Source organism: Phodopus roborovskii, unplaced genomic scaffold, assembly GCF_943737965.1.
Source record: "Phodopus roborovskii unplaced genomic scaffold, PHOROB, whole genome shotgun sequence".
Classification (NCBI taxonomy): domain Eukaryota; kingdom Metazoa; phylum Chordata; class Mammalia; order Rodentia; family Cricetidae; genus Phodopus; species Phodopus roborovskii.
In genome coordinates, this window is record NW_026126434.1 from 22160407 (window position 1) to 22183468 (window position 23062).

General features: G+C 46.6%; 2 protein-coding genes across 2 annotated transcripts in view; one reads left to right on the forward strand and one right to left on the reverse strand.

Annotated features, from left to right (window-relative positions):
- The first annotated feature begins 21 nt into the window (after positions 1–21).
- On the forward strand, positions 22–7006 carry S100b (S100 calcium binding protein B). The gene is made up of 3 exons (XM_051186938.1): positions 22–185; positions 3303–3448; positions 6271–7006. The coding sequence occupies exons 2-3, from the start codon at positions 3311–3313 to the stop codon at positions 6409–6411; spliced, it is 279 nt and encodes a 92-aa protein (XP_051042895.1). The 5' UTR covers positions 22–185; positions 3303–3310; the 3' UTR covers positions 6412–7006.
- A 2762-nt stretch (positions 7007–9768) lies between these two features.
- Positions 9769–23062, reverse strand: part of Dip2a (disco interacting protein 2 homolog A) — a 72792-nt gene continuing 59498 nt past the window's right edge. The window contains exons 27-39 of the mRNA XM_051186939.1: positions 22832–22953; positions 22580–22691; positions 21138–21247; positions 20298–20428; positions 19423–19591; positions 18908–19078; positions 17618–17647; positions 16586–16647; positions 16285–16342; positions 14340–14414; positions 13052–13226; positions 12184–12307; positions 9769–11570 (exon numbers count right to left, since the gene is read on the reverse strand). Of these exons, the coding sequence (XP_051042896.1) occupies positions 11318–11570; positions 12184–12307; positions 13052–13226; positions 14340–14414; positions 16285–16342; positions 16586–16647; positions 17618–17647; positions 18908–19078; positions 19423–19591; positions 20298–20428; positions 21138–21247; positions 22580–22691; positions 22832–22953 (1592 nt within the window). The 3' untranslated portion in view covers positions 9769–11317. The remainder of the gene's footprint in view (positions 11571–12183; positions 12308–13051; positions 13227–14339; positions 14415–16284; positions 16343–16585; positions 16648–17617; positions 17648–18907; positions 19079–19422; positions 19592–20297; positions 20429–21137; positions 21248–22579; positions 22692–22831; positions 22954–23062) is intronic.

The window sequence follows — 23062 nt, forward strand, 5'->3', positions numbered from 1 at the left end:
TGCAGGCCTGGCTGTCCAGCACCTCCCTACCCTTGGCCCCCATTGGCAGCCTCAGCCTGCAGTGGACTGCGCCAAGCCAACACCCAGTCCTCTCTGGAGGAGGAATAAGAAGCTGCTCTGTCCACACTCCTGCCACTTGGACACTGAAGTCAGAGAGGACACCAGCAGCACAAGGTGACCAGGAGGTGAGAAACAGCCGCTGGCAGAGGACCAAGAAACAGCACTCTCTCTCTTCTTTCCTTGGAGGGTGAGGGGTGGAGGGGAGAGCATGGAAACTGAGCTTTAAAGTGGGGGGGAGGTGGGCTTTGGGGACATCTGGCAGCATTTCAGAACTGCCGATGACATTCTGTGATTTAAGCCTGACTTTCCTGTTTTCTTGTGACTGCTGTTGACATTGACATTGTCTCGGGTTTTATTTTCATCATGCCAGGGAGAACCTTAGGTCCTTCTGAATGACCCAGAATGACTACCGACATTTTCAGAAGTGGCATGTACAGTGCTTCTTTTCTAACTCGGGAGGGAAGGTTTGTCCTTCCTGGTGCACCATTAGTTACCCCCAATCCTCACCTAGGGCTGTCCCTTCCTGGCAGCAGCCCCCTTCACCCCTCCCCAGCTACCCCTGTGGCCATGAAGCATGCGGTGGCATTTCTAGTTTCTCTATTTGAAATGCCAAGCTCCTCCATCCCCAGACACCACAAAAAAAAAAAAAAAAAAAAAAAAAAAAAAAAAAACTGCAAAAGTTGAATTTTTTTTGAGATAATTATGAATTGGGATAAAGAAACGGGGTTAGAAATGGATTCGATTCTGATTTCCATTATATCCCCCTGGGGCCTCTGTGAGGACCTCTCACCTTACAGGCAGCATCTTTCTCAGAAGCTCGAGTCCTGTGCTTTCTTCACAAAAAACTAATGCATAATGTTTACATACAAATGCTTCCATTTGTCTTAGAAGATACACTACAAGCCAATGTTTCTTTAGACGAAAGGAAGAATCAGGGAAATTTGAACTTGTAATGTGGTTATGAAAACAGTCAAATTTCTGGGAGTTTTCTAACATGTGGGATACGTGTCACACCTTTTCTTTTAAGTCCTAGTCCCCATGCCACAAAAAGACCCTTCAACCCTTCCCACCCCCGGCCAGGACTTTGAGTAGTGTCAGGCATGATATAGCATTTCTCGAGATTTTTTTTTTTTTTTTTAATCAATAACTGCTGGGTAAGGACCAACAGTTAGGGAGCAGAGAGGCAAGAAGATTGTGGCTTAGAGGAGAGCCAGGGGGTGGGGTCAGTGAAACCTTAATCTTAAAAGCAAGCAATTCTATTACTGTCCTCTCCACTATTCTTTACAGGGCACTAAACTAATTTTCTTTCATTAAAAAAAAAAAAAAAAAAAAGGTAACTGGGGCTGGCCCAACATCCACATGTAGCTCACAGTGCCTGGAATTCTAGTCCCAGAGGATAGGATACCCTCTTCTGCCCCCTGCAGGCACCAGGCTTCACACCTTTGAGACATACGTGCAGGCAGACCACCCATACATAGCTTTTGTTTGTAACTAAAACACCATAACTGAAAAAAGTGAAGAAACTAAGAGAGAATAAAATATTTCATTTTAGTCCAGCTGAGGCCCTTCAGGTGCCTTTGGAATATATGAGCAAAACAAAGTTCCTTTACTTTGTAGAACTTCAGCAAGCCAGAGAGTAAGTAAGGGAAAAGAAAAAAAGAAGGGAAACAAACAAAAACCTTCAGTCTGTTTCCTTTGGGAAATCATTAATAAAAAATCTTAAATGTTATTAAAATTTTGTTCTAGTCTATTCTAAGATGCAACATACTCAACATGGGAATGAGTTTTCAAGCATTTTTTGTTGCTTATTTTTAATTATGACAGTGCAGGTTCTGATTTAAGGATCAGAACTCAAGGCCAGGAGCTGTCACATGTCTCTGCCTAAGTGGCTGTTTTCTGAATGGAGCCTTCAGCCGCCTTTGTTAACTGAGTTGCTTGGAGCAGCCCTCCCTGCATCCCCTCTTCAGGCCCTGGCTGTGCTGCTGTGAAGAAGGCTGCTTCTCACTGGCATTTCTGCTCACAAAGACACCACTGTGTGAGGCCAGGCTGATGAATACTCGGCCAGCATGGAACGCCTGGCTGTGCCTTGGTCTCCCTGTGTCAAGACACCAGCAGAATCAGATGTTTCTGGAAGATCTTCATTGCGATTTTTCAAAAAGTTGGTGCAGTGTTACCCTTATTTTCCAGATGAGTTTTACAGTTTTTACATTTGTCACCTATCCAAAAACAAAAACAAACAAACAAAAAAAGAAAGAAAAAAATCTAACTCATTTTTTTATTTAAACAGCTTAAATTTGTATATTAATTTAAATGAAAATAAGCTCCTTGTTAGTTAGGGGTTCTATTGCTGTGATAAAACACCATGACCATGGGGAGCAAAGCTTTTATTTATTCAGCTTCTGTACCACAGTTCATTGTTACAGGAGGTGGAGACAGGAACTCAAGCCAGGCAGGAATCTGTAGGCAGGAGCTGATGCAGAGGCCATAGAGGGGTGCTGCATACTGGCTTTGTTCAGCCTGCTTTCTTATAGAACCCAGGACCACCAGCCTAGGGATGGAACCACCCACAATGGGCTGGACCCTCCCCCATCAATCACTAATTAAGGAAATGCCCTACAGCTGGCTCTTAAGGCCGCATTGTCTTAATAGAGGCTCGCTTCTCTGAGACAGGACTTTTCTTTGGCTTGGTTCAAATTGATAGAAAACCAGCCAGGTCGCTCCTGTTCTTGTTCCTCAGAATCTTTTGGAAGCATCTGCATTTTTCTTCCTAACCCGAGGATGCTGTTTACTGAATTTAAAAATTGTTCTCTGATGTTGATACACACACACACACACACACACACACACACACACACACACACACATACATACATATATATATATTCAATAGCCACTATTCATCTCAGTGTCTGTCCTCCTTAAATCCACCAGCTGATGCTACATCCTCAAGACCTTCAGGACTGGGGGGTGGCCACGGGGGAAAGCCGGAATGGTCCCCTAGTGCTCTATATCCACACCCACAATAGTTTCTCATTGACTAAATCCAACCAGAAGCCAATCAACTCAGAAACTTAACCCTGTGGCCCACAGGGACATAGAAGGGAGGTGGTGGGCCGAGAAGGCAAAGGATAAGCTGTGGTCAGTGTGGAGTCACAGGGTGCCTCTCTTCCCCTCATGTGGGCTGAGGCATTAAACTGTTCAAAGAACAGGGCAGAAACTGAAAAAGTGTCTTTTTTCTGCAGCCTCCAGGATGTCTGAGCTGGAGAAGGCCATGGTTGCCCTCATTGATATCTTCCATCAGTATTCAGGACGAGAGGGTGACAAGCACAAGCTGAAGAAATCAGAACTCAAGGAGCTCATCAACAATGAGCTCTCCCACTTCCTGGAGGTAAGTTTACAAAAGCATCGTTGATCGGCACTAGAAATGGTTCCCTGGGTTGCTTCTGTCTGTTTCTGTCTCTGGATGCCCTAGGTTGCTTCTGGAAGCTGTTCAAACTCTAAGCCCTCCACGTATAAGCTTAGATGGGCTGATTCTGTCCCTTGAATCTAAGGACCCACGGATGATGGCAGAATGGGATAATAAACCACTTAGAACTAACACTTAAGAATGTCAGCTGGTCATGGTGGCACACATCTATAATCCTAGGGTGAAAGCAGGAGACCAGCCTGGGCTATACAGGGAAAGCATCTCTCCTCACAAAAACAAAACAGGGCCAGGGAAATGGTTTAGAAGGAGAGAACCAACACCACATGTATGCCATGGCATGAGAGTATGTATGCATGTACAACACACACACACACACACACACACACACACACACAAAATTTTTCTTTTTCAAGAATGAGATGTTTTGGGGAAAAAGAAATCTTTTGGCTTTGTCCAGCTGTCTGGTGTTGACTACAGAGGTCAGAAATGTCAGACATTAAATAAACATTTCCTGACCACTCAGTAATTCAACACTTGAGAGACAGGACCCAACCTAGCATATCTATGAGTGAACACTTGACTGAGGGAAAGAGAGTTCTCCCCAGAATATATGACGTTGACCAGGTACAAGTTTAGTTGGGAGTCCACTTAGGACCCTGAGAAAGGGCTCCTGGCAAGCCCTGTTCTTCTGTGGTCCTTAACATTCTGGTGGCGAAAACACTCACTTTCCACTCTCTCCTCTGCCCTTGAATCAGGTGCTAGCGTTTCCACCACCCATAAACCAAGTGCTCCCATGGGAGTGAGCTGTAATCCATCTGCCACCCGATGCCCCCTTGGCCCCCTAAACAAAGGCTGGCTCATGGCACACATTGAATAGGATGGAAATACCGGAGATATACAATGTGTCCTGCCACAGGAAGCTTCCTGGGTCATGGAAGTAGCAAACCCCACATTCAGAGGAAAACTAATCAGTGTTTGATCAAGTGCCAAGCCTGGGTATAACTATAGGGCACAGTCCTGTCACATGGTAACAGGAAACCACATCCTAAGTTAACTGGGTACATGTTGATACTTAGTGGCTGGATGTCTGGTGAAGTTTTCCTTCCTGTTGTTCAGCCAATTACTTCACCACCATGGAGACAGCAGCAGCACCACTGGCTTCCTGGAGAAGTCTCCAAATCTGCTTTGGGGAACTAATTTCTCAGGCATTCAGATCCCTGGGGGGGGGGGAGTAGACAGTTATAGTCCCACCCATTCTACCTTTCAACTTAACCTGAGTCTTACCTCTTCGACTTGAAAGGGGAGTACACAGTGGTGAGATGGGCATGTCTGGCTCTTCATATAGAATGAAAGCTCTATCGGTAGTAGCTTAAAATACTCACTACCACCATGATTTTAGAACAGGAAACAATGAGCGTGTGATGTCACGTTTATTAACGACAGCTCATGTTACAATATCGAGGTGTCATACATGTTTGCTGGCCTGGTTTAACAAAAGCACTAGAGAAAAATCAACCCAAAGGAGCGAAGGTTTGTTCGGCTCATGGTTCCAGCCCATGGTTGTCAGGCTCCACTGTTTGAGGGCCTTTGGTGAGGTCAACCATCGCGGTGAGGAGCAAAGCTGCTTGCCCAGTGGAGGGAACAAAGGAAGGAAAGGCATGGCCCAGTGACCTCACTTCCTCTCACAGGTTCTACCACCTCCCAGTGGTGCCCGTAGTGGGCACCAAGCCTCCTGCACAGGAGCCTCTGGAGGACATGTAGGATCAAAATCACAGCCTCTGTGGTGTAACCCGAAAGACCTACACTGTGCCATCTATATTTTGGAAGATATTTAAAAGTCCACATGAGCCCCTCGGAATCACCATCTTTCACACCCCAACCTATTGTATTTAGGGAAGCACGTGTGACCTCTCCACAGAGCTCTCCTGTTGGGGAGGGAGTCGGGGGAGTTGTTAACTGAAATGGTCAGAACTGAACTCTTCAGTGCTCAGATTCTGCCTCCTTCCCACCTGTCTTCAGGCCTGCACACTTGATATATTGGTAGCCTGACCATTGTTCTGGTTGGTGCGTCAGTTAGTGGTAGACTTATCATTCATCAGGCTTTGGCGTCAGAACTGTCAGGAAAAAGCCTACCGACATCTAGGAAATAACCCAAGAAGCAAAAGAACAGAACAAATAGCAGCTCTGACACATTCTCAAGTGTTATTTTAGAGACTGTTAAAATCCACATGGCTCCTAAACACAGGCATGCTCTTGAGCACTGGGTTCATTTTTTTTTAAAGATCTATTTATTAGGTGTACAGTGCCCTGTCTCCATGTATGGTTGCATACCAGAAGAGGGCACCAGATCTCATTACAGATAGCTGTGAGGCGCATGTGGTTACTGGAATTGAACTCAGGACCTCTGAAAGACCAGCTAGTGTTCTTAACCACTGAGCCATCTCTCTAGTCCCCTTGAGTTCATTTCTTTAAGTTACTGACTCAGGTTGAAATGGGCTTCACACATATTCCAGGTGTAGTTTTGTTACTTCTTGTTTTCCTATTTTAAAGTAACCCAGGTCCACCAAGACCAATGGGAAAAGGAAGAGGCACAGACTCCACCCCATTTCCCTGTGGTGAATGTCCCTCACTCACAGAGGACTCCTAGAATTTTTCATTTCCTATATTGGGTTTTTTTTTTTTTCTGATGAAAATTATCAGCCTAGTACTTTTAATAACATCCTGAGAGCCCTGTATCCCATCTAAAAAGGACTTTATCAACTCTCTCTCTCTCTTTCTCTCAGGAAATCAAAGAGCAGGAAGTTGTGGACAAAGTCATGGAAACACTGGATGAAGATGGAGATGGAGAGTGTGACTTCCAGGAATTTATGGCCTTCGTCTCCATGGTGACTACAGCCTGCCATGAGTTCTTTGAACATGAGTGAGACAAAAAACAAAACAAAGCAAAAGAGCCAAGCTTACCTGTGGCAGACATGAAGGCTTGCAGGCTTGAAGGAGCTGTGCTCTCCAGCCACATAGAACAACTAATTAGGAAGCTTGATTTGCTTTGGGTATGAGAAACTGAAAGCCTCCCCAAGGGCTGCTGTAAATTAGTGCATCATTATTTCTGCTACATTAGGCATTCCTGCGAGCTGTCTGGCCCCAGGAAACATTGGTTAAGAATCACTTAGGGAAGAAAATCAATGCTCAGCAGTACAGCATATGCGGTAAACCACCATGACCCTGCAGATACATGACCCAGAAGAATCACAGCAGACCACCAATAGCAAGCAGTTCTATAGGATAGCGTTCTTTATGCTTCCAACAGACCCCCAAATCCACAGCTGCATCCACTGTCACAGGCAGAGGCTGCTTTTCCTTACATCTTCCTTACACTGTTGGTACAAATATGCCCAAGAAAGCAGACAGTCTGATTACAACACCCTCCCCCCCCCCCAGCCCAAATGTGCAGGGGCACTTAAGTCTCTGCTTCCAGTGAGCAGCCCTTACTAAATAAATATTTAACGCCAACAATTCTAACTGGGGAAAAAATGGTTCTTCCAAACTAAGTGTTAATGTCCTAACTCAGGACTGAGAATTGAAACTCTATTCAATAGACTTCTTTTAGGATGGCACTGTTGTTCCTGTAGGACATGTACAGGAGAAGAGAAGGGCCACAGCATAATGTTGTGGAATACTCTTTTTGTGCACTCTGAAGATGCATTGCTCTGATGGGTTAAATAAAACGCTGATAGCCAACAGCTAGACAGGATTTTCTGGGCAGAGAGGATACTGGGAAGAAGAAGGCAGGAGTCATCAGGCAGATGGCAGAGAAAGCAGGATGGGGAGTACAGAGAAAAGGTAACAAAGCCACATATAAGAACATAAATCAAAAGTTATAAAAACTAGGTAAGAACAAGCCTAAGCTATCGGCTGAGGCTTCATAATTAATGAGTCTCCATGTCGGTGTGTGTGTGTGTGTGTGTGTGTGTGTGTGTGTGTGTGTGTGTATGTGTGAAAGAGAGAGAGAGACAGAGAGAGAGAGAGACAGAGAGAGAGCTAGTGACCTCCCCCCAAAAAACCTCATCTTTCTAGCTAGCTGTATCTCTGCAGTCTATAAAGCAAGTGACCACAAGGTTGAAGTCTGTAGGGTGAGTTGGTGGGGGAATGAAGGGCCCCTCAGATATGCCCTTCAGTGGCTGGAAGTCACTTATGACCTGCTGTGCCTAGGGCCTTCTTATCACTTGGTGAGGCTGAGAGTCAATGGTGGGAAGCTGAACTTAACAATTTTTAAACTATATATTCAAATAATGAAGGTTCAAATAATTCAAGTTACAAATAAATAAAAATCACATCATAAATGTTAAAAAGCCATTCTAGGAAAACTCTAATTATTCTTACCCACCCCCTTTTTGGTGCAGTTAGTTTTAAGAGAAGAGACTTAAAAATTCATTAAGTCAACTGAACAATGAATGCACTTGCACAAAACAAGAGCATTGTTTTAAAAAAAAAATCTCCCAACACTGAACAAGAGATAAAAATAAAGTACTCACTAGACCAGGACACAGACTAAAAGTCCCTAAAGTGGGACTTCCCAGACCTCACCCCATCCCTCAGGCACAGCCCAAAGCTGGGGCTGCAGGAGGCTCTAGGATGTTCAAAGGCTGCACAGAATCAGACTTTCCATGACTAGAGGATACCATGGGGCTCTTGCAGGCAATTTTCTGGACTGGCTGGGCCATATGTTAGCTTTCTTGCCACTACGACACAATGTTTGGCATAATTAAAAAGGGATAAAGGTTTATTTAGCTCATGCTTTTGAAGGTTTTGTTGTAGAAGGAAGGGTGTGGTGGAGGGGCTCCCAACTGGCAGACAGAAGGGGAGTGGAAAGGACAGGAGATTATGTATAGGTTCCAAAATATGCCCCAGAAACCTACTCCTTCTAGTTAGCCTCACCTCCTAGAGACCCCGTGTTCTAACACACGAACCTGTGGAGAATGCTGAGTAGAGGGATACAGGACAGCATTGGAAACCAGAAGCCGACAACTGGCAATGAACTGAGCTGGACTGCAAGGGGCACATGGCAGGTATTCTGGGGCACCCGAACCACCAAGACAAAAGACCAGCAGTTATCTACAGGGCTCCTGATGTCCTTTCATCCCAGCCACATGGTATTGTCCTCACACTACACTTTCCACATGGTCAGGGACATCTGCTTAGCCAGGCCTGCCTCCCAAACCTTCCCTCCAGAAGGGCAGACATAACTGCTTTCTCTTCGAGAACCTTCCAGGAGACTACTGCCTATGTGACTAGAGTTGGGCATGAACACCATGCCAGTGCAAGCTCCCATACTATTTATCACCTGCATGCAAATGACACTTTTATTTGCTGGGCTGGGGCTGGGGAGATTCTACTCTCTGGTGAACTGTGGTCCACACTCACAGAGGCACCTGAGTCAATCTTGCTGAGAAGCTGCACTCTCCAGCCTGGCCCTCTCTAGGGAGATGCTTGAAGGTAGCCAGATCTCTGTAGGAGTCCTAAGATCCTCTCCAAGCAGCTTGAGGCAGAGTAGAGCCAGGAGCAGCTCAGGGAGAAAACTCTAGTCCTGGGCAGTCAAAAACAACCCAGGAGGAGAGATGAGTGAGCTGAGGCCATTCCCCAGTACAGTGATGGTGTTAGAGGGGAAATTAGTAAGTACTGCTGAGTGGCTAAGGCCAGACCATGACCTCTCCCACATGGCCCTACTGGAGGGGGTGGGGATATGGGTATGCAGGTACCACACCCACCACAAACTCTGACCTACCCGTGTTACCAGCAGGACAGAGGCTAGGTGGGAATGCCACTGTGGAAATGAAAGTAGGCATCAGGGAGGTGACTCAATGCACAATGGTGGTGGGGGGGGGGTGCTGGTTCAACAGGCCAGGAAGTGCTGTGTGCAGGCATGCACACCACACAATGTCGTCATTAAGACATGTACAGAATGTATGTGACAGTCAAAAGTCTGCAATTTATTAAGTACAAGAGCGGATTGTAAAATAAGTATATGGTCCTAATTTTGTTAAAAAAATATTTTTTTAAAGGTTAAAAAAGCCCTGAGATTCAAGGCAATACTAAGACTGCTATTACTCATCAGTAGGCCTGTAGAAGATTTTAAATTTCCTTTCTTACACGTTAATGTGTTTTCCAGATTTTATATGATAAGCATAATTGTTTTTGTATTTCTGAGAGAAATAATGCATAATAAAAGACATCCTAGTTGGAGAAATTTTTAAAAACCCTTTCACACATTTCAAAATGCAGAATTACAAAGTCAATAGCTTTTATTAACATGATATAAAAATTAGTGTGATATACAGAATTCCCAGAGAGTAACTTTAAAACATTTTAATACAATTCTTAAAATCTTAACTTACCAGATACGTTCTTACTGCCACTGATTTTTTAATACAAAAAGTTGACAAGCGCTGTTTGCTATAAAACTACATACAATGTTGAGACCATGGATAGGTAGTCTGTTCTCAGTCGTCTATTGTGAGCCTTCATCAGTCTTGCTAAACCTCTGACGCCAAGAAATAACTGACATGGATTCTGTACACAATTATACCAGGGTTATTAAGATTCCAGTATGTTTCCACATACTACAGCACAGTTTGATACAATGAGAAAAGGGCTCCTGCACACAGTGCTTTCTGAGGGTTAGCTGTGAGAGGAGGGCCAGTTAGCTGGGCTCACTGAAGCACAAGTCCAAGCAACTCTAGAAAAATCTAGCTGTTTCTGTGAAGAAGGTATGATTCATAAACTTCTCTACCCTTCAAAGTCCCTAAACCCCAACAACTTGATAACATTAATCTTTGATTAGTCATATAAAAATAATCTTAGATTCATGCTTGACTTCAAATTCTTAGAAGTATCTAAAAGATTTTACATTCTCTTTTCTGACTTAAGTACAATATTAGATCACTTGGATTTCAAGTTTGGGTAAAATAACTAAAAATGGTTTGGCCAAATTTTATAGGCACATAACTAAAATGCAAAGCCAAGAGGCTGCAGTGGCTGAGAGCCAGGCTCCCATGGCAACTCAAGTGTGTAGGAGACCTAGCTGGCACATGGGTAAGACCTTAGGATGTCACTCATGCTTCCAGACCTGCTCATGAGAATAATACAGTATACTTCATGAGAAAAATTAATATTGCGATGTTATGAGAACTTTCAGTTTAAATGTCACTAGGAAAGTGATTTTAAGTTAAATGCTGCTGGTTTATCTTTCTGAAATAGATCTAACTAGATAGTCCAGCTGGCACTTACTGAGCATTAGTGACAACACACACAGACAAACAGGCACACCTGCTCCAATAATCAACCAGAAAAGGAAGCTGTGTGTCTGGTGAAGTCTATGGGTGGGGGTGGGACTGCTTCTTTCATCAGCCTCCTAGGCAGGCTTGGCTCAAGAGTCCTCTCCAGCATAGAGTTTACATATAAGCTTGTTGTTACAAGTGGGAATAAATAATCAGGAAACTATATATTTAAAAATCAGGAATACTTTTTAGCCTAAAAAAGTGCAAGCTTGCAGCATAGCAGAAAACAGCCGTGATGTCAGTAATGTCCACAGCATGACACCAGGCCTTTCCTTCCCTTCCCAGGCACCCATGTTTTGGTAAATATACCCAGCGGACCCAGAACATTTCTTTAGTTGGTTCAGACGTGTCAGGACACTGTTGAGAGGATCTGAACAGCACACACGGGGGGTGAATGGAGGAAGCCTGAAATCCCTTCTCCCGGGGCATCAACAGTGCAGCTCATCTTTGCCTCACACCTCTGCTGGCTCACACACCCAGCTCTGTGCAGCCACACTCACATATTGTAGGCCACATAGATGGGGTCCAGCTGGTCAGCCAGGAAGCCATCACGCAGGTGCATGCGCTGCTTCTCACCCCGAGAGTTGATGGGGATCACTCCAGGGTCCACGATGACCACCACCCCGACCACAAGGTAGTGCTCCTCCAGCACAACATTGGTCACCAGCGCTACTAGGTCCAGAGCATCCTGCTCCAGACCATCCAGCTCTACCACCACCACCAGCAGGTTGGTCCAGGTGAACACAGCACTGAAGGAGAGCAGACAGACAGTCACAGAGATGGACAGCACTGGGAGCAAGCAGATGCTCAGAAGTATGGCAAAGTTAGCAAACACACCTCTTACATTCACAGCACAGCACTGCTATTTAACATCGTTTATAATCTTAAAGCCAGGCTAACTGTACCTTATAGGAGTATCTACTCTAACTTTCTTGATAAGAATCAAGAACAAAGCTGTGCCTGTCCCAGGGCAAGCTCCCTACATAGAGAAGAGATCATGGCTCATTACTGTTTAAAAAGGAAATCACATTTAACCCAGGAATACTTTTGAATGAGAATAGCAGCAATCTCGTATTTTGCCTCTATGCTGAAGATGGCTGTGAGACTTAACCCTGACCAGGAAAAGGAAAAGGCAGGGAGGCATTCTCTGATGCTGTTTTGCAGAAACGTATCTAGAATAGGTAAGAGGTGTAGGCCCTTCTGGGAAAAAGGTGAGGGTAATCCAGCTCAGCTCACCAGGGACTGCAATTGTGTAGGGACTGCTCGTGGCAGAATAGTGCCTGGTGCTGCCCTTGTGTGAAGTGCTCATGCCCAAGGAGGGGCTGGATGGACAGCACAGGAAACCCCTCTGTCAGCTCTTACCATTCTGCAATGCTCCTGTGTGCACGGATCACAGAGGTTTCTATGTCGATGGGATGATACCGCATGCCTCTCAGTTCTAGTGTTTCATCCAGGGACCCAACGACATACAGTGCATCGTGTCGCTCTGTGAACATGAGCATGTGCATGCTTAGGAATCAAATTACACAGTGTGTACACCAAACCCCTGTGTATGAACCCTGCCGGCTGCCCTGTGCCACATGGAGACCATGACACCAATATCTCTTGCTTCTTGTGCTTTGGGCCAAGAGGGCTGGTGGAGATGCCAAAGACTTAATCTCTCCTGTGTGGTGGTCAATAACTTCAGCAGTTAGAGCAGTGTGTGTTAATATATTTTAAATCATGTTAGCCACATCATGGGAGAACAACCACAAGATACAAAAGTTCTGACTCCAGCTGTGAGGCCTGAAAGGGCCAGACCTTCAGGCAACCATCACAGCTTGGCCTCATCAGGGTGGAAAGGGCACCATGTATGACTGAAGAGCCACATACTAGAGAGTACACCATACTTATAAAGAATGAAGTTTCTTGGATGGCTGTCACTTGGGAGGACCCCACAGCATACGGCCAATAGCTGCCGCTACCCTCACCATATCCTCTTCAGGGGTCAAGAGTCTAAGACTGTGAGGGGCAGCAATAGAAGGAGGAACAGCAACACTCACAGAAAAGTGTATTGGAGCCAGTGCTTTACCCCACACTGAGCAACACAAATTACAGCCAGTGGTGTATGCATGGGGGGTATCAGGTAATTAAGGGCTCCTGCAGGGGAGGCCAGGCTCGCAGGCTGTAGCAACAGCTCTCCCAATCCCCAATCCATGCCGGGGCAAGCCCTTCACCAAGGAGCTCTTACCGCCACTTGCATCGGTCAGCTCTGTCCTGCGAAGAAAGCCAAGATAGCCAGTCCTTGCCCAAATGGTCTGGGTGTCTCCAAAGCTCAGCCGGGCACTGAAGTGGTCAGCATGGAGTGTCTCCTCCCCGTAGACAGTGTAGTACCCAGTAGCATTGTGGGGACTGCTCACCCAGATCTAGTGGACAGGGGTAGTCAAGAAGACAAGTAAATCATTGGGTACTGATTCTGTCCTGCATTGTGTGGGAAATAAGATTCACTGGGACACAGTATAGGTTGAATGATGTTTATTCTGGGAGAAATCACTTATACCTGAAACAGATGACTGCCGTGGATTCCCACTCCACGGATGCCACCCGGACGCTCTCTGCAACCTGACCAGGAAGTAAGAGAGCGAGCAGGGGTCTAGGACCCCAGACCTAGCCTCCCCTGTCATGTCCACACTGTCCACGCCTGAATGGGTGTGGTTAGTGCAATCAGTGTGGGCAGAGTGGATAGCTCTCACTACAGTACACCTACCTATTACCTGAAGTGAGGGGCTCTCCTGCCCCTGTGAGCAAGACACCCTATCTACTTAATACCTATGGCAGGCTGTGCCTCATATGATGGAGTCTTTGTATACCAAGGATCCTGAGCCCAGAATAAAGTCCCGTGTGGCCTTGATCCTGGGGCCAGTGTTTAATTGCCACAGGGTCTGTGATTTTGGCTTGAAGGCAATACCAAGTTTTAAGGAGTGGCTGACCAGTTCTGCCCAAAGCAGCTATTCCTGTTCTCTGGGCTACTGATGGTCCCTTGTGACTGCCCTGGCACCCCAGTGTCCTCATAACTTTGTTGGTGGGGTGACCCAGTGAGAGGCCTCTTTCCCACGTGCTGCGGAGCCCTATATGTCAGCAGCGTCTGAGAGTGCAAGAGAGGTAGGGAGGAGACGGTTTCTAGGATTCTCAAAGACACGGAAGCTGGAAAGCAGTTGAGATCTGCTTGCTGTTCCTCCCAAGGACCTGAGTTTGATTCCCTCCATGTACCTCAGGTGGCTCACAACCACCTAAAGTGTCAGGAAAGATCCCAGCCTCTAGCACCTACAGACACCTGCACTCATGTGCATACACTCACAGAACACACACACACACACACACACACACACACACACACTAAAGAATAATAAAAATATATCTTTTCAAAAAGACACCCAGAGTTTCAACAGTTTAGAATCTCTGAACTCCAAGGGAATTCTGAGAGGAGGGGTCTGGCAGGCTCTCACACTGGTCCACACTCAGCCTCTGGCAGCACTCACCTCGCCCAGATGTGAGTCTCCGAGGGGCCCTTTGGTCTCAGTGTGTGCAATAATGACCTTCACTCCTGGGAGGATCTGCAAGGAGGGAAGCTGTTAAAGGCCTGGGAAAGAAACCTTCTAGACTTCTGATTTGGTGGCACTGTCAAGTGCCATTTCTCATGCACCCTTCCCTTTCTGACGCTGAAGCCGAGGAAGCTGATGAACAGGACTGGCTACAGATCAGGAGTTTAGTAGCGTTTTAAAAGAAGAGGCATGAACAGAAATACAACGTAAGTCTGAACAAAATGGCCCCGGTCCTGAAAATGGACCTGTCTTCTTTATTGGGAGGGCACCTCGGGGACCCTGCGCCCATTCCTACAGGGGCTCCTCTCTGCCGGAGGCCCACTATGGTTGTCTGTTTCACTGTCAGGCAGGAAAGTCTGCACTTATGAGTTACTCTGTTCAGACACAGGGCTGAGTAGTCATGTGCCCCGCTGAGCTTACACTCAGTTCTGGGTCCTCTCTGTGCTTGGATCAGTTCACCCTGAAGTTTAGCCACCTGCTCTGTGTCCCCAGTCTCCCCTTGAATGAAACAGAGGATGGTAATGTGGTCCTCAGAAAGAGGAGGGGCCGCAACGATGCATGAACTGATAACAGGTTCCAGGCATGGCCTTGCGGGACACAGCTGAGCTGTCTGTCTGCTGACACAGATGAGAGAGTCTCCCATCTTCTCTGTGTCCCACCTGCGTCCTGAAACCATTCCACCAGGCCCACGTCACTGCTGTAAGGCAGTGTGTAAAATAGCTATGGTACAGCCATATATGAACAAGGTGGATACAGGTATAAAGATGCTTCTTAAAGGTAATGATTGTTAGTATTCATGCATCTGTACCAGCCTGCCCTTGGGGTTCTGACAGGATATGTCTCAGCTGCAGCCACTAAGAGCACCACGTGTGCACAGTCACTATGCTCCCTTTTAAAAGGGGCCTGCCCTCCTCCCATTCTCTCTTTTTCTTTCTCTCTCTTTCTACCCCTTTTTCCTCTCTCCTGTTGTTCCTGTCCCTGGAGGCCTGTCTCTCCCTTCCTCTTTCCCTTTTTTATGATCCCTTTCCCTAGTTAAACAAAACAAAACAAAAACACAAAACCCTCTGCTTGAACCCTGTCACATGGCATCTTTGTCTCTGATGCTTTTTTTTTTAATTTTTAATTTTAATGACGAGGGGAAAACATGTCAAATAGCCGTCTTTGATCACCTCCTTGCTTCCTAAAAGACAGCCTTGGCCAGGGCAGTGGTGGTGGTGGTGTGGGGAGATAGGGGTTGAGGTGGCCAATTCCATTTCCTGCCTCTGGGGCTAAGCAGCCATGGGAACCTCTGATAAGCCTGGATGCAAAGAGGCTGCTGTGCAGTTGGGCAAGCAGCATGCCTAATCACTGGCCTGGCTGATTCTCTCCCTGCCTAGTCATCCTTCCTTGACCTCTCCTTGCTTCTGAGGACAGTGGTCTTCCAGGCTTTGCTTTGCCGACCTCACACTGGCTCACATTTCTTTGTGGACAGTCTCAAGCACATTTAGCCCTTCCCAGCCCTCTGGAGGCTTCTGGGGGCCAAGACTGGCTTCGATGGCAAATCTCCTCTGCTTGTGCCCTGGCGGTGTCTCTTCTCTACTGTCACCCTGAATCAGAACACGAATCCCTGTCACCTCCAGTCCCTCAGGACTGCCCTTTGTGACTGAAGTGTGAGGGTCCTTGACCCGTAGCCTACCCACCCCACCCTCTGCCACTGTTTGCAAAGAGGCAGTTCCTTTTCTGCTTCTGTACTTTGGCACTCCACCTATGGGCTCTGTGCCCCGATTACTCAAGTATCTAATTTCACATTTAGAAGCTCTTCAGTGGCCAGTCCCACTCCCCAGACAGTATCATTTTCACGAGGAGCATGCATTCCAGCATTGCCCACACCAACTTCTACTACCTTTCCAGACTCCATCAATGGTAGACTATGCGGAGAGCCCCGTTCCACCAAACGAACTCTAAAAGTTGGCAAAGAAAAAAAAAATTCAGAATAAAATTTACTCCATGGTAATTTCTGAAAGGGCAAATCACATGTGTCCAAGTGAGCCCACAATGTCCTTTTCTGGTTGCAAGTGTCCCTGCCTTGGCCAGCATCATTACCACACAGGATGCTGGAGATACTCAGCTTGGACAAGCCCAGCTGACAGCACTTAGGCAGAGTATGCACGAGGGAAGCCATGCGGATGGGGAGGGGGCAGTACCTGTCGTGGCGCAGTGCCCGCATGTCCACATAGACCGTCGTGGGATCTGGGCCTGTTGTGCCCTGGAAGGAGAACAGCAGAGGCACTTCTTTCAGAATTCTTGTTTCTGCCCAGTTTCACAAGCGTGGCCATGTGGTAGCTCCTCCCCAGATGTTTATGACACCTGGATAGGAGCTGTGCATCCTGCAACCAGTCTGCGTAAGGGCTCATGGTCCTCATGGCAGAGCTGATGCTGCCCATCCAAACATCTACTTGTCTACATGACAGTGAGCAAAACACTTAGTAACTGAATGAAAACATCAAACCCTAGCATTTCTATGTCAGTTCTGATTAGTTTCTGTCCTGACTGGTCTCTGCTGAAACAATACTGCAGATTGGGGACACTGTCACCCAGCATCGAGTCAAGGCCTCGAGTCTCATTAACTCTACTAAGGACTAAGTTCCACAGAGGCTCAGAGGAGCCAGACAACTCGAGCGCTGTGCTGGCACGATGTACTGGACAGTACTGTCCCTTACAAGTTTGATTATTATTATTATATTTATATTTATTTAATTGTATGTGTTAATGTACATACCCATATGCCTACAACATGTATGTGGAGGTAAGAGGACAACCTGGAGAATCAATTCTCTTCCTCTACCTTGTGGGTCCCAGGGACTAAACTCAGGTTGTCAGGCTTGGTAGCAAACACCTTTACCAGCTGAGCCATTCCACCCGCTGGCCTAGTATTGCCATTTTATCGACAAGGAATATAAAATTAAACGGATGCCCTGGTCTACATCGTTCCCTGAAGTGTCTAGGCAGCATGACCTCTCACCAGCCTCTGAAAACTTTACATTTGGCTACAAAGCTCATGTAGAGTCAAATACTTGTCATTGTTAATAAACTAAGACAGTAAGAGAAAACATGTATTCTGGAATCCACCAGAAGATCACATGAACTCATGGAAGCAGGGTGGGGGTAAGGAGCAGGAAATGGGGATGACAGACATGGAGACGCCAGCAAGGTTGAGGGCTAGGGTGAGGTCCTACCTGCTCAGCTAGTTTTCCCAGCCTGTTGGGCTGACAGAGGCCAGGGCGGCCAGCAGAGGGAGACAGGGAGGAAATAGCACAGGAAACAAACAGAAGGCCACAGGCCACATGAGAAACACCGTGAGAGAGAAGAGCACATCTCTGTATCTTAAAGAGCGAACACAGATCTATCATTACAAGTCCTGCCATTGCACATGGCACTCACAAGCTGACAAACAAGGCCAATGCCCTCCCATACGTGGGGGGAGGGGCTTCAGAGGTAGAATCAGGTATTTCTTAACCCATAGTCACCAGCTTACACATCAATCACAGTGGTACACCAAGCCCGGGCCCCCTAGTCTCTTCTGGCTACACAGTCATCTGAAACTTACAACAGTTCGAGGCAGAGCCCATTCATGGTTGAGAGGACATTAGCAAAATGAGGGTGATACCCACATTAGACAGCCAAGACCTGCCCTGCACATGCAGCCACCAAGAGAATAAATGGGCTACAGGCTAGGCATGTGTTTTGGGAACCCAGAAAGGGTTATGGTGATTACAGCATTTGATATGTCAGACATCTGGCCGGTATTTGCCTTTAAGAAAGTGGAATAGAGACTAGTATAAAAAATCAGGAAATGGGGTAGCTACTGAAAAAGCCTTGTGATACTCATGTCGGTGCTAAAACTTCTGAGATTACTACTTTAGTAACAGTACTAAACTAAAGCAGCCAATATGAATTCTCACCCTTATTAGTGCTCCAATTTAAAATCTGCACATGTATGATATGTATGTAAGTTATGTGTATATGTATGTGTGTATATACACATACATGTGTATATAAATATATACTTGTTTTTTAAAGGCAGAGTCTATATAGTCCCAGCTATCCTGGATCTCACTGTGTAGAACAGGCTGGGCTCAAACTTACAAAGATCTGCCTGCCTCTGCCTTTGAGTGCTGGGATTAAAGGTGTGCACCACCACACATAGTTTCCTATAGATTTCTTAGGAAAGCAATCTTGCTTTTAAAAATTAGCTGCCTATTACATTTAACTTAGAAATGCTCATAGATACCAGTCACTGCTCAAAAACAAACCTTTTCTTCTGTCTAAATATTCCTCTTCATCACATAGAATGGAATATCTTTCTAAACAAAGTCCTCGTGGTCCTCAAACCTGAACGGTTACATAGAAATATAACATCCACAAGTCCAAGGTGCAGACATAGATAAAGCCATGTGCTGGTGTCAGTCTAGGAACACGTTATTCTCTGGTGCAGGGTCCAGGGATCCTGGATACAACCAACTTACCTGAAGGCAGATGGCCACATTGACCCTGCACCCAAAGGTGGTGCTCACAGCACGTGCAGGGAGGCCCAGGTCTTTGAACAGCTTGGAAAACGACTGTGTCAATGAGATCCGGGGCCGTTCCTCAGCCACTACCATGCATGTGCGCACACATGACAGGTTCACCCCCTTCATCTGCAGAAGAGCAAGGTGTCATTCCACAACACACACAGTCTGGGGCCCTCAGCACTGACTAGGAGTTTCTGTGGGACCCCCATGGGCTCTGGCTGTAGATCTGAACACAGAGGCAGGTTTGAACACAAGCCTGTTTCCTCTAGTTCTGCCAGCATCTGGGGAATTCAGAGCGCAGAGGCACTGGCGAGAACCCTGGAGAGCCTATGGCCAGAGAGAGGCTCTGTCCTGCCTCCTCACATACCCTCCTCTCCACTGGGTTCATGGCTAGCTGGGAAAGAGACCTCATCAGATGCATGTGGGCTTGGAAGGACCACCGAGGCTGTGTAGCCCAGCTTGGCACTTACCCTGAGGGCACCCGTCTGTGCACCCAGACCCTTGGTGCACATCTCCATCACTGAGTAGGAACAGAAGGTAACACGGGCCTTATACTGGCTGACAGCAGACAGCCAGAGAGACACGTTGCTCTCCAGCTCCAGTGGGGGAACAAGCACTGACTGGTGTCCGGAGTACACGCTGTGAGGAGAAAGGCAGCGGGAAGGGAGTCAGCGTGCCAAGCCCTGGGCATACTTGCTCCTTCCTCACACATACGGTTTCTCTAGCCTGAATGCGCACAAGTCTGTTCTGAAGTCCAGTGGGAGTTCAGCAGAAACACACTGTGTGATGCGGGCCTGCACTCCACACAGACGATCAAAAGCATCAGGAACAATGTGTGGAAGAGGCTTCCAACTTAGGTAGAGTGCTACTTTTAGCGTCTGAATGAACCACAAGGTTCTTCCTTTTACTTTTATGCGGGTTCCAGGGATCAAACTTGGGTTGTCAGATTTGTATAGCAAGTGTTTTTAACCTTCTGAGCCACCTTGCTGGCCTTTACTTCTTTTTCTTTAATTCCTTTCTTCCTTTTTCCTTCCTTCCTTTTTTTCTTTTCTTTTCTTTTTTTGGAGACAGGGTCTTACTATACCGGCTTAGCCGGCCTGGAACTTGCTATGTAGACCAGACTGGCCTCAAACTCAGAGGTCCACCTACCTCTGAATACCAAGTGATGTGACTAAAGGCATATATCACCATGCTTGACTACTTTTATTCTTTTATTAAGTGTAAACCCAGATTATAACCAACAAACAAACCCATTCACACTCCGTAGATTCCTTGACACTCACAGAACCACCTAAGAACCAAACATGTCACACAGGCCCTGGGGGCAATGGCTTTACGCTCTCACCTGCACAGACACCACAGAGCAAAGCCGAGGCCACAGTAAGGGTCCAGGCAGATGGCGATCTGCCTTGAGGGGTACAGCTCACACTGAAGCTTTATGGAACGGCACAAGGCACTTGTGGCTGCATGTGACATCTGCAGGAGTGAAGAAAAGGCCTGCTCAGGGCTGTGGAGGAAGAAAGGTTAGAGGCCGTGTCTGCTGTGCACCCTGGTTGGCTGGGCATGCAGCTCCCCAGCACCAAGCACCATATGACTCTCTAAGGAGATAGTTGGCTCAGATCCCCACAGAGCCTAAGTAGTACCCACGAAAACTGCACATAGAAACCTCTGAAACCAGATTCTATGGCATTAAATAACATTCTAACTGCACTATTACAAAATGGTTTTTTTTTTTTACTTATATATATGAGTTTATGTATGTGGCTGGTGTCCACAGAGGCCAGAAGAGGGTATGGAATCCCCTAGAAGTGGAATTACATGTGGTTGTGAGCCATGTGAAATAGGTGCAGGAACCTGGATCCTCTGCAAGAGCAGCAAGTGCTCTTAATGCTGAGTGCTCATACCAGTTGCTTTATGTTCATTCCTAATCACATCAAATAGATTCAGCAAATTCACCTCAATGTAGAGACCAGACATCACCATAAAAAATGTTCCCAGGTGTCTCATTTTGGCTCCATCAATGTTTAACATAAATTTTAAGACATAATATTATTGCTTTGTGCTTTGAATAAGAAGCATCTGCCTAAAGCTACAACCCACATCCTTCCTGTTTGTAGCCTTACTCCTGCCCGGTCCCTCAGTGTTGCCATGAGGTTGAGGCCAACAGGAACCCATGAGTTCCTACCTTTACTCCAGCTAAGATTCCTGTTGTCGACACACTGAAGTCCAAGTATGCAAGCACATCCGGGGAGGGTGGTCTGAAAATGCTAGCTACCTTCTTTTTCGGAATGTCATCTGTTAAGTAGGAGATACCAGTAACTAATGTCACACAGTCTGCACAAATAAAAGCTTCAACTTTCTCAGAGACAGATCTGTCACAAAAGATAGGCTGCCAGAGAGCTGGAGGGGTACTCTGTTTGCATGTGTGAAAGATCACTCTATGAAGAGAGATCACTGGTACGGGCTAGCCAAGTCTATTCTGTAGCTGTGGAACCTGGACACTGAAGGGAACAGGAGAAGAAATCACTTTGCTGCTGAATGGGAAAGGCTGCTGAGGATACACCGATATTGCAGAAGCCATGGCAGAGTCAGGAGAATAGCTAGGCAGACAGGCTCTCGGGGTCTGTGTGCTTCAGGTTTATGAGGCAAACACTGCTACTGCAGGCTATACAAATTGGCACACGTTCAACAGGGCAGGGCTGAGCTCTTTAGAATGAAGGGTTCTGGGCAGCTGGAACTCAGAGCCTGACCCTGGCCTGTGTCAACTGCCCCAGTACTAGTTCCTCACTCCTGCCACAGTATCAGGCACACAGTTCTATTAGTCTCTGGTTTCCACAAAAAGAACTTCAGAATGATGGAAAAGGAAAGGCTCCTATCACCCAGAAGCCAGAACTCAGTCCCTAGTGATGCTAGGGGCCTGCTAGGCTGAGCAGTCTACATCTGTAAAGCAGAGCTGCCCTTAGGCAACCCTGGTAACTCAACCATAAGACACAGTTTCTTCTCAGCTGGTGTGAAGACATCTCAGGGGGCGTGACGGCATTCACCAGTGATAGTGACAGGGATTCTAGGAGGTGCACAGTGAAGACTGTGCCAAGGGATCAGCAAAAATACGTAGACAACTGACAGCTAATTATGTTGGCAGGATGCAGTGAGAAATAGGATTTCAGCCCCTAACAAGAGCATGGGGACTGCTGATGGTGAGCCCAGAGTGGAGATCTCACATCTTAGATAGGGAGCCAGGCCATATAAACAACAGTGGTACCTAATGCCTCACTAACACTGCGTCTGCTCTACCATGTACAAGAAGGCATCTACATCTGGCTATTTACACAAGCTCTGAACATTTATTTTTTTCAATGTTATTTTATTATGTGTATTCCCGTGTGTGTGTGTGTGTGTGTGTGTGTGTGTGTATTCATATTCATTCAGAGGTCAGAAGAGGGCACTGGATCCCACATCTCAGTCCTCTTTAAGAGCAATGAGTACTCCTAACCACTGAGTCTCTCTCCAGCTTCCTAATGTCTACTTTCTTGCATGTCAACAGCATAATGCCAACAACGGCAAGCCTTCAGGAAAGAAAGCAAGCAACGGTTTGTCTTTGCAGGGGCAGCTGTTGGAGACACGTACCTGTGTCTAGGATGGTTGGCCAGGTCCTGACATCTACAGCGGCAGCTGCTTCTTTGGACTTGAGCAGGCGGGTAATGGCTTGTGTGCTAAGGACACATGCAGATTTGCTGACCTAAGTCACATGGAAGCAAGAACTCAGGTAAGCTGTAAGCCTGGACACTCGTCAGCACATCACTCTGCAGAGAAGACCACGCATGACAAGCACAGTGACTCCGCCCAAGAGGACATGGCCTGCTAGGAGGGAGAGCATACCTCTACAATCATCTTCACAGTGGGTAATGTGGTGCCAAGGTTCTGGGGGTGTGGGGGTCGCACAGTGACAGGCACACAGCCACAGTACAGACAGCCATAGAATGCAGCGATAAGATCAACCCCTGAGGAGATAGGGCAACACTGTCAACACTGGGTTCAAGAGTATAGGTATACAATTTCAGATCTGATGAGGACAACTTAGAACATCCGTCCACAGATAGAAAAGGGACA